This window comes from Canis aureus, chromosome 32, assembly GCF_053574225.1.
Source record: "Canis aureus isolate CA01 chromosome 32, VMU_Caureus_v.1.0, whole genome shotgun sequence".
NCBI classification, from domain to species: Eukaryota; Metazoa; Chordata; class Mammalia; order Carnivora; family Canidae; genus Canis; species Canis aureus.
This window is the reverse complement of record NC_135642.1, coordinates 5,300,370-5,325,459: the sequence shown is the minus strand read 5'-3', so window position 1 is coordinate 5,325,459 and position 25,090 is coordinate 5,300,370. Positions and strand designations below refer to the sequence as shown.

General features: G+C 35.9%; 2 protein-coding genes across 2 annotated transcripts in view; both read left to right on the top strand.

Annotated features, from left to right (window-relative positions):
• Nucleotides 1–25,090, top strand: part of LOC144302912 (olfactory receptor 4F3/4F16/4F29-like) — a 113,063-nt gene that overhangs the window by 87,335 nt on the left and 638 nt on the right. The gene's annotated exons all lie outside the window — the stretch shown is intronic.
• LOC144303634 (olfactory receptor 4N5) lies at nt 10,555–12,844 on the top strand. The gene has a single exon (XM_077882083.1). It carries the CDS (start codon nt 11,008–11,010, stop codon nt 11,932–11,934), a length of 927 nt encoding a protein of 308 aa, XP_077738209.1. The 5' UTR covers nt 10,555–11,007; the 3' UTR covers nt 11,935–12,844.

The window sequence follows — 25,090 nt, the reverse complement described above, 5'->3', positions numbered from 1 at the left end:
CACTCATGCATTGCTCCAGAAACATTGGAGGGTAGAAAACAGAAGCGCCTTGCATAGCACGGTGACATGTTTGGTGAAGTGTCTTCAGAATAAATATGGAGTGTGGAAAATATAAGTTTCCTTAAAGGCATGGCTCAAGAATAATGTAGACAGGATATTTATAGCACCAGATGATTATTTTAATCCTGTGTGTGATAATTTGTAGGAAGACAGAGATCCTAAGCAGAAATACTTATATCTGTTTTCAAAAGATTTTAGAAAAAATAGGGAAGGCCCAGGACAGTCCCTCCAGCTCACAAAAACAGAAAAAAACCTCATGAGAGAAATAACTTTATTTTTAAAAAATATTTTATTTATTTATTCATGAGAGACACACAGAGAGAGAGAGAGAGAGAGAGAGAGAAAGAGAGAGAGAGAGAGAGAGAGAGGCAGAGGCACAGGCAGAGGGAGAAACAGGCTCCATTCAGGGAGCCTGACGTGGGACTCAATCGCAGGTCTCCAGGATCAGGCCCTGGGCTGAAGGCAATGCTAAACTGCTGAGCCACCTGGGCTGCCCGAGAAATAACTTTAAAGAATAAATCAATGATGTGGCTCTGACCCCTCTTTGATAAGTCTTCAGCAACACTACAGACAGTGCCTAGTAGAATCCTGGCTGGAAGAAAGGATCTCCAAGAATCTTAGAAGTTTTGTCCACATTAGCTAAAAACACTAAAAGCAGAAAAATACCTGTCTCAGAAAGAATTATGGATGTGACTCTTGGAGCGTGAAGTATACACAAAATGATTCCTAAGGTATGCATGAGGCTTTTAAGGGAAGTATTCTGGCAAAGCAAGAGTTAAATTGGACTAAAAAGGACAGACGGTGCAAAATAGAGTCCTCTTAGAGAAAGGCTTAAAAGGACTCTGCAAAGAAGATGACCTCCAAGTAGCAAACATTTGAAAAGTTGCACATCAGGGATATGTAGGCCAAAACTTCAGGGAGATGTCACTACACACTGACTTGAATTGCTAAAATTAGAAGACAAAAAAAAAAAAAAATTAGAAGACTAAACATACAAATTATTGTGAAGATACAAAACAGTTGTTTCTCTCATATATTGACAGTAGAGGTGTAAAATATTATAGCCACTATAGAAAAGCGGGGTCATTTCTCAAGTATTAAAAGTATCCTGACCCTATAGCCCAGCAACCCAACTCAGAAGTGTGTACACAAGAGAAATGAGAACAGATGTCCAGGAAGATTTATACAGAATTAATGCTCGAATTAGCTTTATTCATATTTCTCCCAAATTCAGGGAAAAAAAAGACCTCTTCAGTTCTTATATATTTAGAAAATGGAATACTTATCAGCAATAAATGTGGATTAATCTCAAAAGAAATATATTGAATTTAAAAAGCCAGGTACAAAATTATACATATTCCATGGTCCAATTTATGTTATTTTCAAAAACACACAAACATAATCTATGTTAATAAAAATAAGTGGTTATTTCTGGGATGTCATTGGCTGAAAAGGAGTTCAAGGGAACTTTTTGATATGTTGGAAATATTCTATATTTTATTTTTTATCATGGTCAGAAGGTACATATATGCTCAAAAACTCATCTAATTGTATACTGAAGGTTTGTTCATTTTATTGTATATAAATTACAACTCAGTAAACTATAGAAAAAAGTACCATGTACCTGCATATGTACACTAATATTGATCTTCTAATTTTATTTCTGAGAGTTTGTCCTTGATATATTCAAAGAATGACACATTTAGGTTTAATTATTACAAAACACATTGGGATAGCAAAAAAATATAAATAGCTTATATTTTCCTCATTAGGAGAAAAAATTAAAGAACTGAATAGTATATTAAGAACTAAATAATAAGCAGCCATATAAAGAGTTAGGAAACTTATTAAGCATTAACACAAAAACTTCTCCAAGATATACTGTAAGTGAAAAATAAGGTACAAGACATTGTGTGATACATTTCAAGTTTATGTTCAAACGAGGAAAAAAGGAATGTATATAAATATTACTTAGTCACAATTTTGAAATTTTACATAAAAATTGGTTGTTTCCTCACTTGTATCATGGGTTATGGATATGGACTATGATGGGAAGATTCCTCACAGAACATATTTTTTTACTTTAAAAATATGTGTAACTATGCAAACATATTTCCTATGCAAAAATTAAATGTATATTTAAAACAGCATGTGTTTTCCTATTACTAAACTCATCTTGTCTGAGTCATTTCCATGTTGTTAAATTGCAATTCTATTCAGAGCTAATCCTTCTAAATTCTTGAGTATTCCTGATTCCTCTTTTCAGATATCATGTCTATCGGCAAGTTCAAATGACTACCTTAGAAATACAAGTTGAGTTCTCTTCTTTCTGCTCCCTACTTCCTTCTTCCACCCTCCCCTAGGCTTTCCTCAAACTCTCCCATGCATAGTATTGCAAAATCGTTAAACTGTTCTCCTTACTTTAACACTTACCTTCTTCAAATCTGTTCTCCATGGTGGCCAGAGTGGCCTTGAGATTGCCAAAGCCCTATTGTAATGACTAAATGCCACATCCCGTGCAGCTGCTGCCTACCTCTCATACATGACCTTATACTTTCCCCCCATTTGCCCATCACTTAGTCACCACTAGAGTCTCCTTTTTGTTCCTCAAAGCACCAGCTCCCTTGTCTTCATGCTCTTTGTTCTTGCTCTTCCCATTGCCTGTTAGGCCCGTTCCTCAGACCTCCTCAGGGCTAGACATCTAGTTATTTAGCTTAAATGTCGCCTCCACAAAAATAGACTGTTCCAACATCTAACTCAAAGAACATCCTACTTGTCCCCATTCATTCTCCAATGTAGAGAATTCTGTTATATTCTTTCATTTTTGACGTATTTAAACCTATCTTCTTTGCTCTTTGACTGGCTCCCTCCATTGGAATGTTAAATCCTTGACACCAAGGATCCTGTGTACCATAATCACTGTTGAATTACTGACCCACCCATACAACAAGCCTTCAAATGATAGATACTCAAAACGCCTTTCCATGGTTTCTCCTTGGGAAATATCTGTGGCAGTTTCCCAAAAGTAATCATCATGGGTGAAGCTAGGACTACAGTCTTGTATTCTGAATTCTAGTCTTGTATTTTCATCACTACTGGATGCCTTGTGTAGTAAAATAATTGAGGCATCATGAGATACACCTCTTAAAACACACACACACACACACACACACACATATCTTTCTTTTAATACTAAAATAAATAAAATACTAAAATAATACTAAATAAATACTAAATACTAAATAAATACTAAATGCTAAATAATACTAAATACTAAAATACTAAAAAGCTGCCTAAGATGTAAAAGCTTTCTCAGCTGAGAGGAGAGGCCCACTATAGACTAGTTAAATCACCAGATTATTTTTAATTACTTCTAAGCATTGTGGTCAATTCTGAGAAGGGAGACCTGGGGAAGTCTGTAATTAGATGAAGCAACAAGGACAACACCAAAAACAAAAGCAAAAAACAAAAAAACAAAAAGACTTCTCTATTTCTAAAGATCTCTCATCCTTTCTCTTCCCCTCCTTCCTCTAGTTCTCTACCAGCCCTCCTGTTTTGGTATCTGCACATGTGGTTTGTGGTATAGGCATCTCTGGAGGCATGGTTTCTCTGTCCTTTCATCTTTTCTCCATTTTGTCCATATGTATCTTATCATTTCTTTTCTGCTGCTCTACTCTTTCTTCCAATTATCTTATATTTCTAGCTTTCTAATCTTTCAAGAAGCGAAATTAGCTATTTGCAGCAATAGGAAAAAAACTGCAAACAATATTATCTCCATCTCTTTACCTCTTTCCTCCACTTTTCATCATCTCCCACTACACTGTTGTCTGAACTGGACATAAATTTGAATGGATGTACACCTGACTGTATATTGTATTTCTTTTGTAAAAGTTAAGTTTGTTACTATTTTTAATATGACTCAGATTTATCCCATCTTGTCTCTTAATGTATGACGAAGAAACTAAAATAAATGGATTTTTCATGAATATTTTTTCTTTATGTAATATTCTTTATTTGAAAAAGAGAAAGACCTTCATTTACTAATGCAGAATACAGGAACTACATATTAAAAAAAGTGAATAATAATTAATACCAAGATCATAATAGAGTAATTCTTTGAGAGGTCAAAAGAACTAGTGTATAAGACATGAAGTTCTCTTATTAGAGGGGAGTTATTCCTGAAAAATCTTTTTTTAGCCTAATACAATCTATCTACCTAACTTTTTTGAATCCCAAAATATGCAGATACTAACATACTCAGCACTGAGTTAGTCTCACTATTAACCTCTTAGTAAACACCAATGCTTTCTTATAACTTATATGAATTATATAAAAAGATATAAAATAACCTCCTCAGGCTTACTACTTTCATTATGCTTAAAAACATGTGTAATTGCCACTCCATTTTAATTGCCACTGTTAAAATATCAAGTTTAAAATAGTGACATGACCCAGTAGGGGTCTTAGCTAACACATGTTTTGAATATTTTTAATCCTTATAATATTCTTATCTTTTTCTTCTTCTAATTCTACTTGACATTCTATTAATTCCCATTGGAAGCACTCTGCATGCTTCTAACTAAAACCCCAAAGCATATTCCCTATTGCATCACAAATTAGAGAGCAGATTTCAGAATTTATGATGTCCTACCATGAGGACATATATTTGAGGAAAAATTCAGAAATGAACAGGTAATCTTTTCATCAGAAGGAAGTGGATAGCCCCTTGTTTGAGAGTAGCAGTGGATTCCTAAGGAGGTGAAAATTTTGGTCATCCTTCATATTGAAAAGAAATTGAGAGGAAGAATAAAAAGTAATACTATTTGTCTGGTACATCTGCTACCTTAAAATGCATAAAAATAGAGTAATCCTGCAGAAACAGAAAAAAAAGGTAAGATCTAAATTCACACATATAGCATTCTCTACCTTGTCCCTCAAAATACACATCCTACAAGTCCTCCTGATGTGTAGTATTATACTAAAAGGATTGAAAATCTTTAATTGCACTATTATAAAGAAGTGAAAATGTCAGAGCTTTGGGAGATTTTCTACCTGGATTTACATTTGATTATCACACAAATTACCAGGTTTTTTCCATTGTAAATCAGAGATAAGACAAGGAAGAAAATTGGGAATCACAAGTTAGAACAGGTAGGCTGAGTCAGAGACAAATGTCACTGATTTCACAAGTTTACAAACCTCTTGGTTACCACACTCCGCTGTCATGAGTTTCTTCTCTTGCATATGGTCCTAATATGAGGCTCAGAATTAGGGATCTTAAAACAAGGCAGACTCGATTCACAAATACTAACTGAATTATATAAAAATATCTAAAATAACCTCCCCAGGCTTACTACTTATGTTGTCCTGTATGTTAGTAAGTTGAACACCAATTAAAAAAAAAAAAACAAAACCAATACAAATAAACAATTACATTCCTCCTTGAAACAACACAAATTTTTAATCTCGAAATGACTCAGATTTAGGCAGTCACCATCTCTGGGATTAACTCCAGCACAGTGACAACAAAATCTACTGATACAGGGTCCACTTAGCATTTTTTACTAGAATTTGTCTAATCACTGAGCACTTTCTTAGTTCAGTTTGTATAGACGTGATGTGGTGACTAACCATCTCATTTGATCTTCATGTCAGCCCTACGCAGTAGAAAGAGTGGATATATTACTTGTCCCTTATAAATCAAAAATTCAGATTTTAAAGGACTTAAGACTTGCCTAAAGTTATATGCTTACCAAATTGCAGAAATAGGAACATAAACAAGATATAATAATTCCCAAAGCAAAGTTCTTCCTGGAACATTCATGACACTGTCTAAAACTACAAAATATTAAAGAACAATAGAGGTTTCCATCATCCAATTTAGCTATCCCATTGAATTGGTAAGTAGCTGTGTGGGTGAATATTTGTGTTTTTCAATAAACTTTTATTTAATCCTCAACTACAGTATCAGTTAAATATTTTTGATGTTCTTCAGCTTGATCCACATTTTTCAAAATTCATAGAAATGAGTAAGAGTGTTTTTTAATAATCATAAAAAGGGTATGAATACAGAGGCAGAAACCACACTGTCATTTTTTTCTTTTCTTTTTTAAAGATTTATTTATTTATTTTAGAGAGAGAAAGAATGCTCACCCAAGGGAGGGCCAGAGGGAGAGGGAGAGAATCTCAAGCACATTCCCTGCTGAGCCCTGACCTCTATGCAGGGCTCTCAATTCCACATCCCTGAGATCATTACCTGAGCCAAAATCAAGAGCTTGCCACTCAATCAACTAAGTCACCCAGGCACTCCAAAAACCACACTGTCATTTTCAAATATTCATTAATTGGATTTGTGTTGGCAGGGGTAGTTTTAAGGAGATTTACTTTATTTATTTATTTTTTTTTTAAATTTTTATTTATTTGTGATAGTCACACAGAGAGAGCGAGAGAGGCAGAGACACAGGCAGAGGGAGAAACAGGCTCCATGCACCGGGAGCCCGATGTGGGACTCGATCCCGGGTCTCCAGGATCGCGCCCTGGGCCAAAGGCAGGCGCTAAACCGCTGCGCCACCCAGGGATCCCGGAGATTTACTTTAAAGCACAAAAATAAATCAGTTTATGCTTATCAGCATGATTTAGACAAAATATTCAAGAGAATGTGAGGTAACTAATAAGTGGGTAAGACTAAGTAAATTTCAAAGAGGATAATGTTCAAGAAAAAGGTCCAGTGAAGACCCAGCCAAGCTTTATAAACTGTAGAAAAACCCAATGGAATGGAACACTTAGGAAGCATGTACTGTGCTCCTTCTACCTGGGAGAAAACAATCTATTGCCTCAGAATTAATGGAAACACAGGCATTGGATATAATGAAGTAGAACACATGCACAAAACAAAGTGAAAATGAATTAAGGCTCAAAGAATGTGGGCAAATGAGAGAAAGAAAGAGAATGAACAGAATGCAATGAGGAAGGAAAAGCAAAAGGTTGATGGAGAAAAATTACAAATAATAAAATAAGCTAAGGCAAATGTAAAAAGAATAACATAGCAAATGAGTGTGCAAAATGGAATTAGCAGGAAGAGAATGGGCAAATAGGAAAAATTTTTTAAGGAGCAAGAGGAAATGAATGGATAGAGATGAAGGAGGAGGTGCTAGAAAGGTGCTCAGTCCCCAAAACCTGGATCCAGGAGCCAGTCTGAGAGCAGCTGGAATCTAGACATGCTCGGTGTGGCCTGTGGATGCCAGGTGTCTGCATCTCAGAAGGAGGTAAGGATGTGAGTCCCCTCTCCACCTGCGCATCTTCAGTGCCAGAAGTGTTTTTGTATCAGCTGAAATAACAAGGAAGGTCAGGGATGATGAAGACATTCAGATCTCTGTCCCAGCCCACACTGACAATGCTTCACCCTCCCCAACTACAGCAAAACACTGGTCACTGTGAGAGTCATTATTAGGGCTTCTTTCCTCAGGAATTCATTTCATGTAGAGTAATGTTCATCAGATGAATGTCTGTCCTCAGTCTCTTGTTGAGCACAATTTGGAAATCACAGGAACAGAAGGTATGTAACTGAGAACAGGAGAAGGAAGTATAGGAGAGAGGGGAAGTGGTCTGCAATTCCATCGATTAGTAACATGGGGTAGAGGGGGGGTCTGGGGAAATAGAAGCAGAGGAAGAGTGAGAGACTGTGACTCTCAGAGTGCTCCCTGAGGCTTGGAATGGTCAACTCAAAGACGCATGAAGTAACTGTAAGTGAGACCTGGAGGGCACAAAACCTAAGAACCGGCAGAAGGAGCTACTGACTTACTTTCCTAAGAGCAGGTTTCTAAAGGAAGAGTGAGAAATGGATGTGGAGGTCAATAGGTATCTAAGTGGGTAAACGACAGAAGGAAGCTCCTAAGCAATTTCAAGGACACCAAAGGTAATTTTTCCCCATTTCTTTTGTTTTTAGTTTTTTTTTTTTCAATTCCAGTTAGTTAACATACAGTGTAATCTTACTTTCAGATGTACAGATAGTGATTGAGCGCTTCCATATGACACCCGTCGTACTTACCGGTGCTCATCACAGTAAGTGTAGAACTTAATCCCCGTCACCTATGTAACCCAGTCCCTCCCACCTTCCCTGTGGTAACCACCAGTTTGATATCTCTTGTTAAGAGTCTGTTTCTCTTTCTTTTTTCCCCTTTGCCCATTAGTTTTGTTTCTTATACTCATTATACGTGTGTTTACATATGTGAGTAAGTATCCCACACACGTGCCAATGTATTATAAATTCCTTTCCCATATTTGGCTGCTAGTTAGAAATGTTACTAATCACCTAGAATATACATTCTGATGTTTCTTAGATGTGTGTCTGAAAACATCAGCATATTGCTTACATTTCCCATAAATTTCTTTATGGACTTTTTAAAGTTGATATTCCTTTAGTTTTTCTTTTTTTCCTCTCTTCTTATCTTTTCTTTATAGAAATGCCATCAAAAATTTCTGTCAAATTTCAGTCAGGACTTTCTCCTTCTCCAGTTTTCCCCTCCACCTATAATAGCACTTGAAAAGGAACAAAAAAAGATTTATTGAGGGGTACCTGGGTGATGCAGTCAGTTGAATGTCCAATTCTTGGGTTCAGCTCAGGTTGTGATCTTGGGTTCTTGGAATTGAGCCCTGCATCCACCTCCATGCTCAGTTGAGGGAGTCTGCTTAAAGATTCTCTCTCTCTCCCTCTGGCCCTACCCCCGTGCCTTTTCTCTCTCTCCCTCAATAAAAAAACACATCTTTTTAAAAAAAGATTTATTGAGCTATAATCAACATAGCACACCATTTACCATTTAGGGTGTATACTTCAATGGTTTTAAGTGTATTTTCAGAGTTATGCAAGTATCACCGTGATAAATTTTAGAGCATTTTCATCACCTCAAAGAGAAAATTCATATTAGCAGTTACTCTTTATTCCATCAATAGACCTAGGCAACCAGTTTTCTACTTTCTGTCTCCATCAATTTACCTTGTTTGCAGATTTTCAAAAATTGAATAGAACAATACATGGTCCTTTGTGCCTGGTTCCTGTCATATAGCATAATGCTTTTTAGTTTCTCCATGTTGTAGCATGTCACAATCTGTCATTCCTCTTTATTGTCAAACTGTATTCCATTGTATTCCTAGTACTTTTGAAAAACAACATTACATATAATTCAAAATCCAGACAAATTTTGTTATATATCACATTATATATCATATTGTTACAATTAGCAATCTTTCATTTTTTAAATAATTCACACCAACAGTCAGACATGAATAAAAATCACAATATATGAATCTTTGCTTATAAAATACATTTCTACAATTATAGTAATATACAAATTAGAAAATAACCAGTAAATAAATCTCTAAATAGAATTCTTATTTAGACCAGATTACAGCCTCAAGAGGGGAAATATTTATGCAAGCAAAATTGTGATTACCTAAATAATATCAATGTATAGACAATAATTATTAATGTCCTAATAAGTTTAAACTGAGGAATACACAGCTTTATTTTTCTTACCACTTGTGAATGAGAATGAAGAAGTGATTGCAACACTAAAAATCTTAACTGCAATTGCTTTATTTTTCTCATCTATTCAATGAGTATGTCATACTAAATATTCTATATGGCCAATTTCAATGCTATCATGTTTTGATTTTGTTAGCTGAGATATTCAAAATATTTTATATATTCTGATAAGTTTTTTTGAAAATATTTGTGGGAAGGATATCATTTGGCTATCATTCTGAGATCTGAGGAAAGAGTAGGTAATGGATGCATGGCAAGCAAATAAAACTGGATTCGTTAATTAGGATTTTTGGGGCAGCTTGGGTGGTTCAGCAGTTTAGTGCCACCTTCATCCCAGGGCATGATCCTGGAGACCCAGGATCGAGTCCCACATCAGGTTCCCTACATGGAACCTGCTTCTCCCTCTGCCTGTGTCTCTGCCTCTCTTTCTCTCTCTGTTTCTCTCATGAATAAATAAAAAAAATCTTTTTTAAAAATTAGGATTTTTGAAAAGGGTGTGTAGTGGATGCAGGATTGGGAGCCAACCAAGGGTGTACCTAGGGGAATACCTCTGTGTTAGCAGAATGTAAGATTCTTATTTGAGACCCTAAACCAGTTTGGAACAAAGATGCACAAAGGCACTGAAGCAGAACAGTGCAATAGGAACAAGTAAGGAAGACACATTTAGAAAACAAGACATAAAGCTACCAACCAGGAACTGGGGATTTTATAGGAACCAAAGAAAAGAAGCACTTGGAAAAGCACTGTGCTCTGTGAGAATGAAGAGAACTGACCCAAACCCAGCAACAAACCTAAATACTAGAGACAGTGCGCCAACACTATTCAAAAAAAAAAAACAAAAACAAAAACAAAAACAAAAACAAAACAACCCTGACAAATACAATAATGATTAACTTTTGTTTTAATTATTTGTTTTAAAGATTTTATTTATTTATTCATGACAGATACACAGAGAGAGAGGCAGAGACACAGGCAGAGGGAGAAGCAGGCTCCATGCCGGGAACCTGATGCAGGACTCCCGGATCTCCAGGATCCTGTTGCGGGCTGAAGGCGGCGCTACACCACTGAGCCACCGGGGCTGCTCTAACTTTTGTTTTAATCAGGAAATTCTGACTACACCTCAAGCAACATAGCCAGAGTCCTAGAGGAGTACAATTATATAGAAGCACATGGGCAAGTGGGAATGAGTGTGGTTATGAGAACAACATCTTAGGGGGAGATCTAGAAGGGAAGAGTAGAAAGGTCAACTCAAAACGTCACCTGTTTTGGGACATGCATTTTTTTTTTCAGCTAGGCAAGTGTTTGATGTGGTAAATGTTTTTCTCTGGAGAAGAGCTATGGAGTAGATGGAAAGGTGATCATAACAGATATATTTTGTTCTCTGTTATTCTGCAGACAGAGGAGGGATGGAGACAGAGAACAGCACAGTGTTGACAGACTTCATTCTCTTGGGTCTGACCCAGTCTCAACATGTTCAGCTCCTGGTCTTCGTGCTTGTCTTAGGTTTCTATCTCATCATCCTCCCTGGAAACTTCCTTATCATCCTCACCATCAGATCAGACCCTGGCCTCACAGCCCCCCTCTACTTCTTTCTGGGAAACTTGGCTTTCCTGGATGCATCCTACTCTTTCATTGTGGCTCCCAGGATGCTGGTGGACTTCCTCTCCAAGAAGAAAATAATCTCCTACAGAGGTTGCATCACTCAGCTCTTTTTCTTGCACTTCCTGGGGGCGGGGGAAATGTTCCTTCTTGTTGTGATGGCCTTTGACCGCTACATCGCCATCTGTCATCCCTTGCACTATTCCACCATCATGAACCCTAGAGTCTGCTACATCTTGCTGCTGGCCCTGTGGCTTGGGGGATTTGCTCATTCCATTGTACAAGTAGCCCTTATTCTCCACTTGCCGTTCTGTGGCCCCAACCAGTTGGATAACTTCTTCTGTGATGTGCCGCAAGTCATCAAGCTGGCCTGCACAGACACCTTTGTGGTGGAGCTCTTGATGGTCTCCAACAGTGGCCTGCTCACTCTGCTGTGCTTCCTGGGACTTCTGGCCTCCTATGCAGTCATCCTCTGCCGTGTGAAGGGACACTCCTCTGAAGGGAAGAACAAGGCTTTTTCCACATGTACTACACACATTATCATTGTGTTTCTCATGTTTGGACCTGCCATCTTCATCTACACTCGACCCTTCAGAGCCTTCCCAGCTGACAAAGTAGTTTCTCTCTTTCACACAGTCATCTTTCCTTTGATGAACCCTGTGATTTATACGCTTCGCAACCAAGAAGTGAAAGCTTCCATGAAGAGGTTATTGAGTCGTCACATGGCTTGCTGAATGGAATAGAATGATAGGACAAGCAATAAAGGAGAAAATATAGCTGGAATTAATGAAATAATTTATTCATTAATGCACTGAATCAGTCATTTTACCCAACACTACATTTATTAAGTACTTGCAATTTTCAGGCACTATTCTAGCTATGTAAATAAGGCAGGTAAGATTCCAGGTCTCTTGGGGTTATAGTCAAGTGGATAAACATAGATTAAACTATTATATTAAAAGCAACCCATGATATCCAAAAGAGATAGTGAACTGAAGCAAATAAAAATAATTTTATGATAGAGTTTGACCAGGAGATGGTTGTTACTTTGCTTTTGGTTGTTAAGCAAGGTCTTTTAGAGTGGTGGTTAGCTGATATCCAGACAACCTGAAAGAAATACCCGTGGAATTACATGGGGACAGAAAATTCTAGAGAGAGGATGACAAGTGCAAGGGTACAAAGATCTTATGAATTGGTACATTTCAAGATGACAGAAAGGAATGTAGTAGTTTGTCAAATATGTTGATATATGTAATTAAGTATATACTAAGTACTGACTGTACAAAAATAGTATGATGCCTTGTTGGGTTTGTATAGTTTTATATATATATGTGGAAATGCTTGACAATTATTCTATATAATAGACCTGTAATAGGATTATTATTGATATGATTGGATTATGTTTTGCTTTCTTGTCAAACGTTCTATATTTATTCATATTTTTTCCACATTTTCCCCTTCCTTTTGGTTTAATTGTGAAAGACAAGGAAAGAGATTTTTTTCATAAGGTCTCCAGAAAGGAATGCAACTCTGATAACTCTGAGTGTAGCCCAAGGAGAACTTAAAGAATTATAAGATAATAAATTTTTGCTATTTTAAGTCACTGAGTTTGTGGTAATTTGTTACAATGCAAGAGTAAGTTGTTATAACACAATCTGGTTAGATAGTAATATATTAACAATTTTTCTTTCACTATCCTTTTATTTTTCATCTACATAGGTCTTTATTTTTAGTGGTGGTAATATATATCTATCCAATACAATAATCATTGCCTTTAAATACATTGTTAGTTCATTTACAATATCATGATAATAGACACAATTCACTTAAAATTGATGATCTTTATATTTTATTATCTGGAGTTTTTCAGTTTTGTATTTTTTATGTATTTTCTTGGATACTTGAGTGTTACTTTTATCTTCTTTCTACCTTTTAGTTTTTTTCATATTAATAATCTTGACTTCTTAGCTATCTTTTTCTTGAGGTTCTTAGTGTTTATTTTAGGGTTGCAAATACATACTGAACATTTTACGGTATCAACAGTCTAACTTCAAATTTTATCTTTTCAGATATCATGTAAGAAAGTTACAATAGTGTACTTCCTTCTCTTGGCCCTGATGTTTGTATTGTTTTGTATTAATGTCTATGATTATCTATTGAGATAATATATTAAGCAATATATTGCCATTATCTTTGCTATGTATAGTCATTTATCTTTTAAAGAGATTTATATAATAAAATTATTTTTATTCTACTGTTTCATTTGTATAGTGCTACTGCTATGTCTTCATGTTAACTAATCTTTTCTTCTTCAATGTCATCTTTGTTAGTAATAGTATCCAATGCACTTTTTTCACATCAGAAGTAGAATAGTTCAATTGCACATTTCAATTTGGATTTAAGAAAAATCTTCCATGATCCTTGTATAGTAGCAGTACTACTTTTTCGAGTGATCAAGGTAAATGATCCTTTATAAGATGGTAACACCTTTCTTTGCCTCTGTGCTTCTGGGAAAGAAAATTGAAAAGTGATTGAGCTTAAAGCTAATAGAAATCTTACTGCATTACTGGTGAAAGCATATCCCAGAACTAGAAATAGAGAGCCTGAAGCTGTGGAAAAGAAAGCATAAATTCTACACATGTTTTACAGGGAATGAAGATATATGGGGAATATTCCATGAAGGCCTGCAGATTCTTCTTATTGGGAACAAATTATATATAATGTCAATAAATAAGAGTGTACACTACATCCTAGAGGATGCCATCACAAGATAGCAGCATATGATTTGAAAATTGGGATGCCCTCTAGTCAGTCTTAATATAAAACAACACAGAACATGAAGAATAGCTCCATCTCAAAAGACAGTTGAAGTTCTATGGTCACATGGTCCTTTCCTCCTTGGGCATAGAGGAAAGACAGGAGCTGATTTCCACTCATGCATAATTCTCTGCTGCACATGGCATAGGCTTGCTATATAATCTTATGAAACTACATTATGATTCTCCTATGAGGGCATGGAAAACTTTATAAATGGTCTGTTTCCCAGCATAGATAACTTCAATACTGTAGAAATTGCCTGGACCTATGGCCATAGTAGTAAGGCTACTAGTAAATCTACTAGGCTGCTTTTCCTGAACTAAGTTCACAAACACTAGAATCCTCAGATAAATCAACAAATGAGCAATATATATAAGCTGGAATATACTGCCTCTAGAACTTGGAGAAGACTAGCAGACATTATGCTTTCTTCTTAGTGGTATAGTGATTGAGGTGCAAGATGCAATACTTTAACTTTTAAGCTGATGTCTCAGCATACTTCCCTATATAAACCCCCACAAATTTCACAAATGTGGCAGGACCCTGCCATCTTCAGTGAATGAGGTTTTTGTCCTCATACTTTATCCTTCACAGTGACTTAATCTGTGAAGGGAAAATGTTGTGTTTCTTATGAGCTATTTAGGAATATTGAAAATTCTCTTAACTTTCCTTAAGTAACTGTATATCACATGTCCTTGACTAAAACTGTGTTATTAGCTGTGGGTCTGCTAATAATTAAGCAGGATTCCAGTGTTATAATTAAAATAGACAGAGTTTTATTTTCTAGTATAAAACAAATTCATAACATCTTAGTCCAATGTTGCTATAGTAGTGCCACAGTATCACCAGAGACTCCAAAACCTCCTGTATGTGTGGCCTTTTTAAATAATTTGTCACAAAATGTCTATAAAAATTCACCACACCACATTTGTATTCTAGAAAGACTGCATAATAAAGGATGTGTGCCATTATAGGCCCACTTTCCTTCCAATCCATCCTTTTTACTTCTAAAAGTTTGCTCCATATTATAAGCAGTCCTTATCCATGAAAACCGCATTTCCAGGACCCTAAGACACTTGACCTCCAGGTGTTTACAAATAAGTGTCACTAGATTAACATAGGGTGGGAAGAAAGGAAAACAAAGAATACACACCCCCACCCCCCACCCCACACACACACTGCCTTAGCCCAAACATCTGCAGTACTTCTTCTGTGGCTCCCTCCGGAACTCAGAAACACTTCCATGGCTCTAGCCTTCCTAGTGAAATGGGCCACAACACTTCCAACTTTTGTATATAAGCTTTTATAACCAGAATAAAGGTCTCCCAAAGAAGTCCACACCCTAGTCAGGGAACTTATGAATATGTTGTCTTATATGGAAAAATGAACTTTGAAGATGTGATTGTTTATAAACCTTCAGATGGCATGATTACCCTGGATAATCTGGGCGGACTCAATCTAATGAATATTTAAAGGCACTGAATCTTTCATGAATCCATAGAAAGAAAAAAGAAGCCAAGTAGGATGAGACTTGAGGAGGCGTTGATGCACTGTTTTTGGCTTTGAAGAGGAAGAAGATATGACCAAGTCATGTAGGCAATGCCCAGAAAGTGGGAATAACCCCTGACTAAAAATCAGTAAGGAAATGTTATTCCACAACCATCTGGAACTAAATTTGGCTCATAGCCAGCATGAGTCTGGGAAAGTTTCTCCCTCAAAGCCTCCAATAAAAAATATAGTTCTGCCAACAACTTGACTGTATCCCAGTGAGACCAATGTTGGATTTTGGACCTACATAACTTGAGATACCAAGTTTGAGTACGATGAAGCCTCTATGTTTATGGAAATTTGTTCAGGGAGAAGAAAATGAACATATGACCACACCCTTGGGCTGTGGTAAGACTGTCTTCTCTTGTCCCTCCAGCTTAGATTTGGTGGTTTCTTCCAGTAGATGCTCACCTTTGGTTTCCCTGGACATTTCCTGTTACCAACTCAGATATTTTGTCACTTGAGAAATTACTTAACATCCTTCTGTTTGTACAATGTTTAACTGATAGCATTAAACTATAAGCATTTATATTATTTAATATTAGTATAAAAACTAACACTTTTCCAATTAGGCCTGGGTAAATATGGAGTTGGGGAGAGGGAAAGAGCATTACCCTCCCAGGAGTCAGCCCTTATAAAGAATTTTAAGCAAGTACCTGCCTGATAATATTGTTTACTTTTATGTTATTGGCCATTATTACTTGCAGGGAAGGCTTCACAAATAACACTTAACGAATTGAGGTGTCTGTTACTAATGAAGAATGGGAGAAGGATACTCAACAGTCTTTGCTACATGGTCTAGCCTCATTGCTAACCTCGTCACTGATGAGGAAAATGAAAACTGTGATTAGCCCCAAATAGTAAGATGCAGCTTTGTGGATGGGACTGGAGATTCCATGGAAGTGCACAGACACCTGATCCCAAGAAAATTAGCTTTCATTTTCAAGAAAGAAGGAAGGGTCATGTTTGGGAGATTAACAAGTTCTGCAATAGCTTGTTATTATCACTGTCATTCAACATTGCTCTAAAACTCTAGTTAATGGCATGAGGTACAAGAAATGTATTAGAAAAAATATGTTATTAATATTTGTAGATGATTTTTACAAGTAACCTGAAACAAAGAAGACAATGAATTGGGAAAAAATTACAAATAAGATTTCCACAGTGATACCATTTATAACTTTAAAATGGAAAAAATGGAAACAAAAGCAATAAAATCAATTATTATAAAGAAAAAGATCACATTAAATAAAGCATCAAAGTAGGAAATAGGCAAAATTACATATAACAAAAGTTGTGCTAAAAAATATGTTAGTAATAAAGGTGAGAAAATTATGCCATAAGTAGGCAAACATTTCAAGTTACATAAAATCCTTTTGCATGAAAGACTCAATTTCGTAATTCTGTTCATTTTTCTGCATTTCTTGTAAGTTTTATACTGTGATGTCAAAGTGTCAGTAGAACTTGTTTTAACTTTAGAAAGTAAATGTATGGATCCCTGGGTGGCTTAGCAGTTTGGCGCCTGCCTTCAGCCCAGGGCATGATCCTGGGACCCTGGGATCAAGTCCCGCAGCAGGCTCCTTCCATGGAGCCTGCTTCTCCCTCTGCCTGTGTCTCTGCCTCTCTTTCTCTGTGTCTCTCATGAATAAATAAATAAAATCTTTTTTTAAAAAAAGAAAGTAAATGTAATTTAGAATAAAAGGATATGAAAATAGCCAAGAAAATAGTCAATGAATAAAACAATGAGGGCAGACTTGATCTTCCGTATACTAAATATACTATAAACATAATGAATAGTAAAATATGTAGTATTTCCTCAAATATTATCAGAGAAAACAAAACAATAATGAACATACCTAAAGACTGGGGTCTATTGGCAAATTTAAAAGGTTATAAAGAAAGCATAAAAAATTCACTAAGAATTTAGTGGGCTGAATTATTGTTATTTAATAGCAATGATAAAAAATTATCTCACATTATCTGTCAATAAATTCCAGAGAAAGTAGAGTTTAACTGTGAAAATTTCAGCCTTAATGTAATTTAGAATTAAAATAATCTGGAATATTTATATTTTCCTAAACATCACATTTACCAAAACTCTCTGTAGAAAACAAACTACAAAAAAGAATAAACCTCATGCAATGCTCATCATTCAACTCTAGTCCTCTATTTCCACTGCCCACCTGAGTATTGAATATTGTTTTTAAAGTATTATCAATTTTATGAATGAAAAATGGTGTCTCATTTCTATAATGTCCAAAGTCTATTTTAACAATCCCAATTACTTTTTTTTTACCACTAGTCTCTGTGGAATCTAAAACAATCAAATGAGTTTTCTCCTTTGTGCCTCCTACCAAGGGACACATTGATACACTGCTGTCTTCTGAAGTTCAGAGCAGGAAATAAAATCACTGGATGATGAAGATTAAGCATCCATCTCATGTTGATGTTACTTCTGAAGTCCAAGTGCAAACTGGTAGGTTACTTATCCTGACCTGTTAGTCTACCTACAGACCACATCACATGATTTTCAGTAAAAACCTTAAATGTATCCATAAGTGATAAATACAAATGCCAAAATGATAACTGAAGGGAGAGCTGATAGGGGAAAATTAAACTGGAACATATCTGATTTTTTTACAACTGGGAAAAATACAAAAATCAGAAACACTATACAAATGACTACTGGAAATTAAGATAATAATCCAGCAATCGGGCAGCCAGGGTGGCTCAGTGGTTTAGTGCTGCCTTCGGTCCAGGGCCTGATCCTGGAGACCTGGGATCGGGTCCACGTCGGGCTCCCTGCATGAAGCCTGCTTCTCCCTCTGCCTGTGTCTCTGCCTCTCTCTCTCTCTCTCTCTCTCTCTCTGTGTCTCTCATGAATAAATAAATAAAATCTTAAAAAAATAATCCAGCAATCCAAGCCAAATAAATTATTCTTAGAGAAAAAAATCTAGGATGTTCAAACTGTTTAACTATCCTTATCAGTTTGAATAATCTTACTTTTTGAATTATATATATAAAATTCAAATATATATATAATTATTTATATAATAATTTATCCAATTATTTAAAAAGAGAGAGAAATTGTAGAAATGCAAGGATAAAGTGTCTGATTCATGACTTTAAAAATCATAGAATGTCACCACTCATAAAATACTGATACTGTCATTATACTTGTTAGGAATTATTAGAAAAACATAAGAAAATTCAACTTTCCTCTGGCAACAGTCTGAAAATGGATAAGCAGTTAAATGCTCATGAAGCTGAAAAAAACTTTTAGAGATAGCATCATCATCAGTGAAGAGGTTAGCAATGAGGCTAGACCATGTAGCAAAGACTGTTGAGTATCCTTCTCCCATTCTTCATTAGTAGGTACCAACCCTGTCCAAAGCAATACAGGTACATGGCTAGAGATACAGACCTGGTCCCTGTTGCAGAGAGAGTAACCAACAGGAGGGATCTATGTTCTGTGTGGTGGTCTCAGAAGACCACTTTAAGGGGAGACAGTCATACCAACACATTTAAAAAGCTCTAGAATTAGACACTTAAGCAGGGAAAGGAGCACTCCAGGCAAAGGCCAGTGCACCTAGATACTGTTAAGTGAGAAGGAGTTCATAAGTATTAAAGACGGACCTTTATAAAGGAGATTGATGAATAAAAGAGAGAGTACCTATGCTTAGATTTTATAGAAAGGAAAATACCAGCATTTTCAGGCTAGTGGATTCCTTTTTATTGTCAATATAAAATCATTAATATGCTTTGAGAATGAGAAGGTTGGGATCCCATGTATATTACAGTTTGGTATATCTCCATCCTCTTAAGTAAAGAATATAATGTAGCAAAAGTAAAAGCAGAGGGAGTAGTGGGCTCTTTCAGATAGTAAGTGTGAATTTATTAAATACAATAACATTAAGTAATATTTAAATAATAACAACAATAATAATAATACATGAGTTTGTGGAGGATGTAAAGACTTCCAAAAGCAAATAGAAAACCTAAAATTACTTGAACATCTTGGGGATCATCTCTTTTGATGTACTTTAAAAATTAAATTCTCAGTTTTTAAAATATTTTAATATGTTTTTGTTTTTTTATCATGAAATTTATTTGAGTATAATTGAAACACGTATTACATAGGTTTCAGGTGTACAACATAGTGACTTGACAAATTTATACATATCCTATGCTCATCAGAAGTGTAACTCCATTTGTCACCATACAACACTATCACAATATTATTGACTCCTCCTTATGCTGTGCCTCTTATTCCCTGTGACTTGTTCTTTCCCTAACTATATGCCTGCATTTTCCACTCACCTTCACCTATTTTTCCATCCCCCTACTGACCTTATCTCTGGCAACCATCATTTTGTTCTCTGTATTTATATGTCTAATTTGCTTTTTGTTTGTTTTCTAAAGTCATTTGTTTTATTTTTTAGAATCCACATATGAGAAATAATATGGTATTCGTCTCTCTCTGACTCATTTCACTTAACATAACCCCCTCTAGGTCCATCCATGCTATTGTAAACGGCAAGACTTCATTCTCTTTGATGGCTGAGTAATATTCCATTGTCTATATATACTATATCTTCCTTATCCATTCATCTACTAATGGACACTGGTTGCTTCCATATCTTGGCTGTTGTAAATAATGCTGCAATAAATGTAAGGATAGATATATATTTTTAAATTAGTGTTTTCATTTTCTTTAATTAAATAGCCAGAAATGGAATTATTGGGTCATATTGTAATTACATTTTTAATTTTTTGAGATGTTTTCCTTAGGGGCTGCATCAATTACATTCCCACCAACATACTACAAGAGTTCCTTTTTTTAAAAAATTAATTAATTAATTTATGATAGTCACAGAGAGAGAGAGAGAGAGGCAGAGACACAGGCAGAGGGAGAAGCAGGCTCCATGCACCGGGAGCCCGACGTGGGATTCGATCCCGGGTCTCCAGGATCGCGCCCTGGGCCAAAGGCAGGCGCCAAACCGCTGCGCCACCCAGGGATCCCTAGTTCCTTTATTTTTAAGTCTTCACCAATACCACTTGTTACTTGTTACATCTCTTTTTGATTCTAGCCATTCTGACATGTGTAAGGTAATATGTCATTGTGGTTTTGATTTGTATTTCCTTGTTGATTAGTAATGTTGGGCATCTTTGCATGGGTCTGTTGAGCACCTGCATGGCTTTAGAAAATATCTATGCAGGTCCTCTGCCCACTTTTTTCTGAGTTTCAGTACTTAGTTTTTTATTTTATTTATTATTTTAATTTTTTATTTAAAATCAATTTGCCAACATACAGTATAACACTCAGTGCTCACCCCATCAAGTGCCCTCCTCAGTGCCCATCACCCAGTCACCCCATCCCCCCACCCACCTCCCCTTCCACAACCCTTTGTTTCTCAGAGTTAGGAATCTCTCATGGTTTGTCTCTCTCTCTAATTTTTCCCACTCAGTTCTTCTCCTTCCTCCTATAATCCCTTTCACTATTTCTTATATTCCCCATATAAGTGAAACCATAAGATAATTGTCCTTCTCTGATTGACTTATTTCACTCAGCACAATACCTTCCAGTTCCATCCACGTTGAAGCAAATGGTGGGAATTTGTTGTTTCTAATGGCTGAGTAATATTCCATTGTATACATATACCCCATCTTCTTTATCCATTCATCTTTTGATGGACATCGAGGCTCCTTCCACAGTTTGGCTATTGTGGACATTGCTGCTATGAACATTGGGGTGCAGGTGTCCCAGTGTTTCACTGCATCTGTATCTTTGGGGTAAATCCCCAGCAGTGCAATTGCTGGGTCGTAGGGGTAGCTCTATTGTTAACTCCTTGAGGAACCATCACACAGTTTTCCAGAGTGGCTGTACCAGTTCACATTTCCACCAACAGTGCAAGAGGGTTCCCCTTTCTCCATATCCTCTCCAACATTTGTTGTTTCCTGCCTTGTTAATTTTCCCCATTCTCACTGGTGTGAGGTGGTATCTCATTGTGGTTTTGATTTGTATTTCCCTGGTGGCCAGTGATGTGGAGCATTTTCTCATGTGCTTGTTGACCATGTGTATGTTTTTTTTGGTGAAATTTCTGTTCACGTCTTAGGCCCATTTCATGATTGGATTGTTTGTTTCTTGGCTGTTGAGTTTAGTAAGTTCTTTATAGATCTTGGATACTAGCCCTTTATCTGATGTGTCATTTGCAAATATCTTCTCCCATTCTGTAGGTTGTCTTTTAGTTTTGTTGACTGTTTCTTTTGCTGTGCAGAAGCTTTTTATCCTGATTAAGTCCCAATAGTGCATTTTTGCTTTTGTTTCCCCAAGAAGTTGCTGTGGCCAAGTTCAAAAAGGCTATTGCCTGTGTTATCCTCTAGGATTTTGATGGATTCTTTTCTCTCATTTAGATCTTTCATCCATTTTGAGTTTATCTTTGTGTATGGCGTAAGGGGGTGGTCTAGTTTCATTCTTCTACATATGGCTGTCCAATTTTCCCAGCACCATTTATTGAAGAGACTGTCCTTTTTCCAGTGGATAATCTTTCCTGCTTTGTCGAATATTAGTTGACCACAGAGTTGAAGGCCCATTTCTGGATTTTCTATTCTGTTCCATTGATCTATGTGTCTGTTTTTGTGCCAGTACCACACTGTCTTGATGATCACAGCTTTGTAGTATAACCTGAAATCTGGCATGGTGATGCCCCCAGCTATGGTTTTCTTTTTCAATATTCTCCCAGCTATTTAGGGTCTTTTCTGATTCCACACAAATCTTTTTTTTAAGATTTTATTTATTCATGAGAGACAGAGAGAGAGAGAGAGAGAGAGAGAGAGAGAGAGACAGGGGAAGAAGCAGGCTCCGTGCTGGGAGCCCGACATCAGACTTGATCCCAGGTCTCCAGGATCAGGCCCTGGGCTGAATGTTGCAATAAACCACTGAGCCACCCAGGCTGTCCTGATTCCACACAAATCTTAAGATTATTTGTTCCAACTCTCTGAAGAAAGTCCATGGTATTTTGATAGGGATTGCATTAAATGTGTAAATTGCCCTGGATAATTGACATTTTTACAATATTAATTCTTCCAATCCATTAGCTTGGAATGTTTTTCCATCTCTTTATGCCTTCCTTGATTTCTTTCATAGGTGCTCTGTAGTTTTTAGAGTATAGATTCTTCCTCTGCCCGTTTTAATTGGACTGTTTGGTTTTTTTTTTTTTGGTGTTGAGTTGTTTAAATTCTTTACATATTTTGGATATTGACCCCTTATTGGCTATATCACTCCCAAATATCTTCCCCCATTCAGTAGGTTACCTTTTTGTATTGCTGATAGCTTCCTTTGCTGTGCAAGAGCTTTGAAATATACCTTGAATATGAAATTTCTATATTTTCCCTCCTTATTCCCTTCTTCATCCTTTGTGAGTGTCTTTGCTCTACTTTGGTTTGGCCCTAGACCATGTGTTCTTAATAGTTTAGATTTCTTCTGAAAAATTCTATGTGTACCATCCTTACCAACTGGTTTGGGTAATCAAGCCATAGCACCCAAATATTGTTCTACTATTATCTTTATGATTTCTATATTTAAGAATCTTCTTCTTGTAATCATCTCCTAAAATGCCACACTAAACTGTGGCATATATTTCCCCTCCATAAATATTGTTTTAAGATTGATTTTATTTATTTGTTTATTAATTTATTATTTATTTGACAGAGAGAGAGCAGGGGGGAGGGGGAGCGGCAGAGAGAAAGAGAAGTAGACTCTGCTGATCAAGGTGTCCAATGAGGGACTAGATCCTAGGACCTTGGGGTCATGACCTGAATCGAAGGCAGACACTTGACTGTGCCACCCAAGCAACTCATCCATAAATATTTTTAAAAGGTTTATTTTTCATGGTAATTCTAATTGTTAGTGGCTGTATAAGGAACTAAATTTTTAAAAAAATTTTTGGGAGGGATCAAAAAGTATGAGGATAAGGAACTAAATTTTTAAAAAATTTTCTGGGAGGTATCAAAAAGTATGAGGATAAGGAACTAAATTTTTAAAAAAATTTCTGGGAAGGATCAAAAAGTATGAGGAATCTATTAACAATGTCTGCTATGGGCTTAGGAAATGAATGTGACACCAGATTTATTGTATATTTACTACCGTCACTTTCTTGTAATCTTTTCAAGAGAATTTTAATTGGAGCAACATGGAAAAGTTATATATGAGTAAATACAGAAAAATTTCTGTAGCGTATGAACTCATCTGCATTCATATATTGTTATGTCATTGGCCTTTAGAATTTTACTTGGTTAACTTCATTGTTTTATAAAGTTTTTGCTACAGATCTTTCTTAATACTTTTGAGTCATCATGAAGTTCTATATAATTAATAAAGAACTAGCAAAATTCTGTATCTTTAGAATGGTTGATTGCAAAATTCCACTAAGTAATTATTTATTGATTACCATTAATCATTTATTGATTACCAAGGTAAAGATTCCCTTGTTTGCTCACTCAAGCTCTCTCTACTCTCTCTCTCCCCTTAACATGGTAAAAAGAGATTTATCTCTGTTAAGAAATGGTCCATACCATGAATTTCCTTATATGTCTTGCTCAGTGTGGGCACTATTCTAATTTTACTTGAATAAATGAATTCAATTACCAAATTAATCATGAATATTCATAATGATTAAATCAAATTGATAGAATTAAAATCTCTTCAAATCTATTATCTATAATATTCATTTTCTACAAATGCATTCATCATGCTCCAAGCAAAAACACTTGAGTTTGTCAAAGCACTTAATAGAAAAGGTTCACATGGCTGATCCACTTGGTGAATTCACCATCCACTTAAATAATGAGAGAGTAAGTCCTTGTTCTGAACTCTAGGGAACACTAGCATGTTTATGTTAATAATTCCCTTTGGGTGTTGATCACCAGTCAGCACATTATGTATATGATTCTTGTCCTTTTTTTTTTTTACCTGCAAATGAATGTCACATATATTCATGGGGGTAAAAAAGATAAACAATATATATGCAGGATCTCACTGTGTCTGCATGTGTTTGAAGAGACCACTCCTCAGCTAGAACTGGTAGGTTTAAATATCGGTATTAATAACAAACTGCATTTGTACAGTAAAATAAAAGAGAAATTCAGAACTGAATTTTATAGAAACTTAGAGCTGAATGAAAAGCATATTATCTGATCATGAGGGCAATAGTAAAAAATAATTTTGATCAACTAGTAAATGGACAAATGTATCTATTTCCAGTAAGAAGAGCCAGTCTGATTGATAAATAGCACTGACATTCCTGATTTTAGGGGTCAGATTTACAATTCAAGTTTATGTTTTTGCAATATTAAATTGATTTAGTTTAATCTCCGTGGGATAAAAAAACAACAAAATAATTTAGAATGTTGTAAAACAGTAGAAAAATTAGATTTTTCCTGGACTAAGTTTAGTAGCTGTGACAAGTCTAAAATGTAATCTAATAACATTTCAGATCAAGAAAATAGGAAACACTGACTTAATTT

Bases quoted from the DNA above. Each gene is read 5' to 3' on its own strand.
- LOC144303634 (XM_077882083.1), top strand. From the start codon at position 11,008: ATGGAGACAGAGAACAGCACAGTGTTGACAGACTTCATTCTCTTGGGT.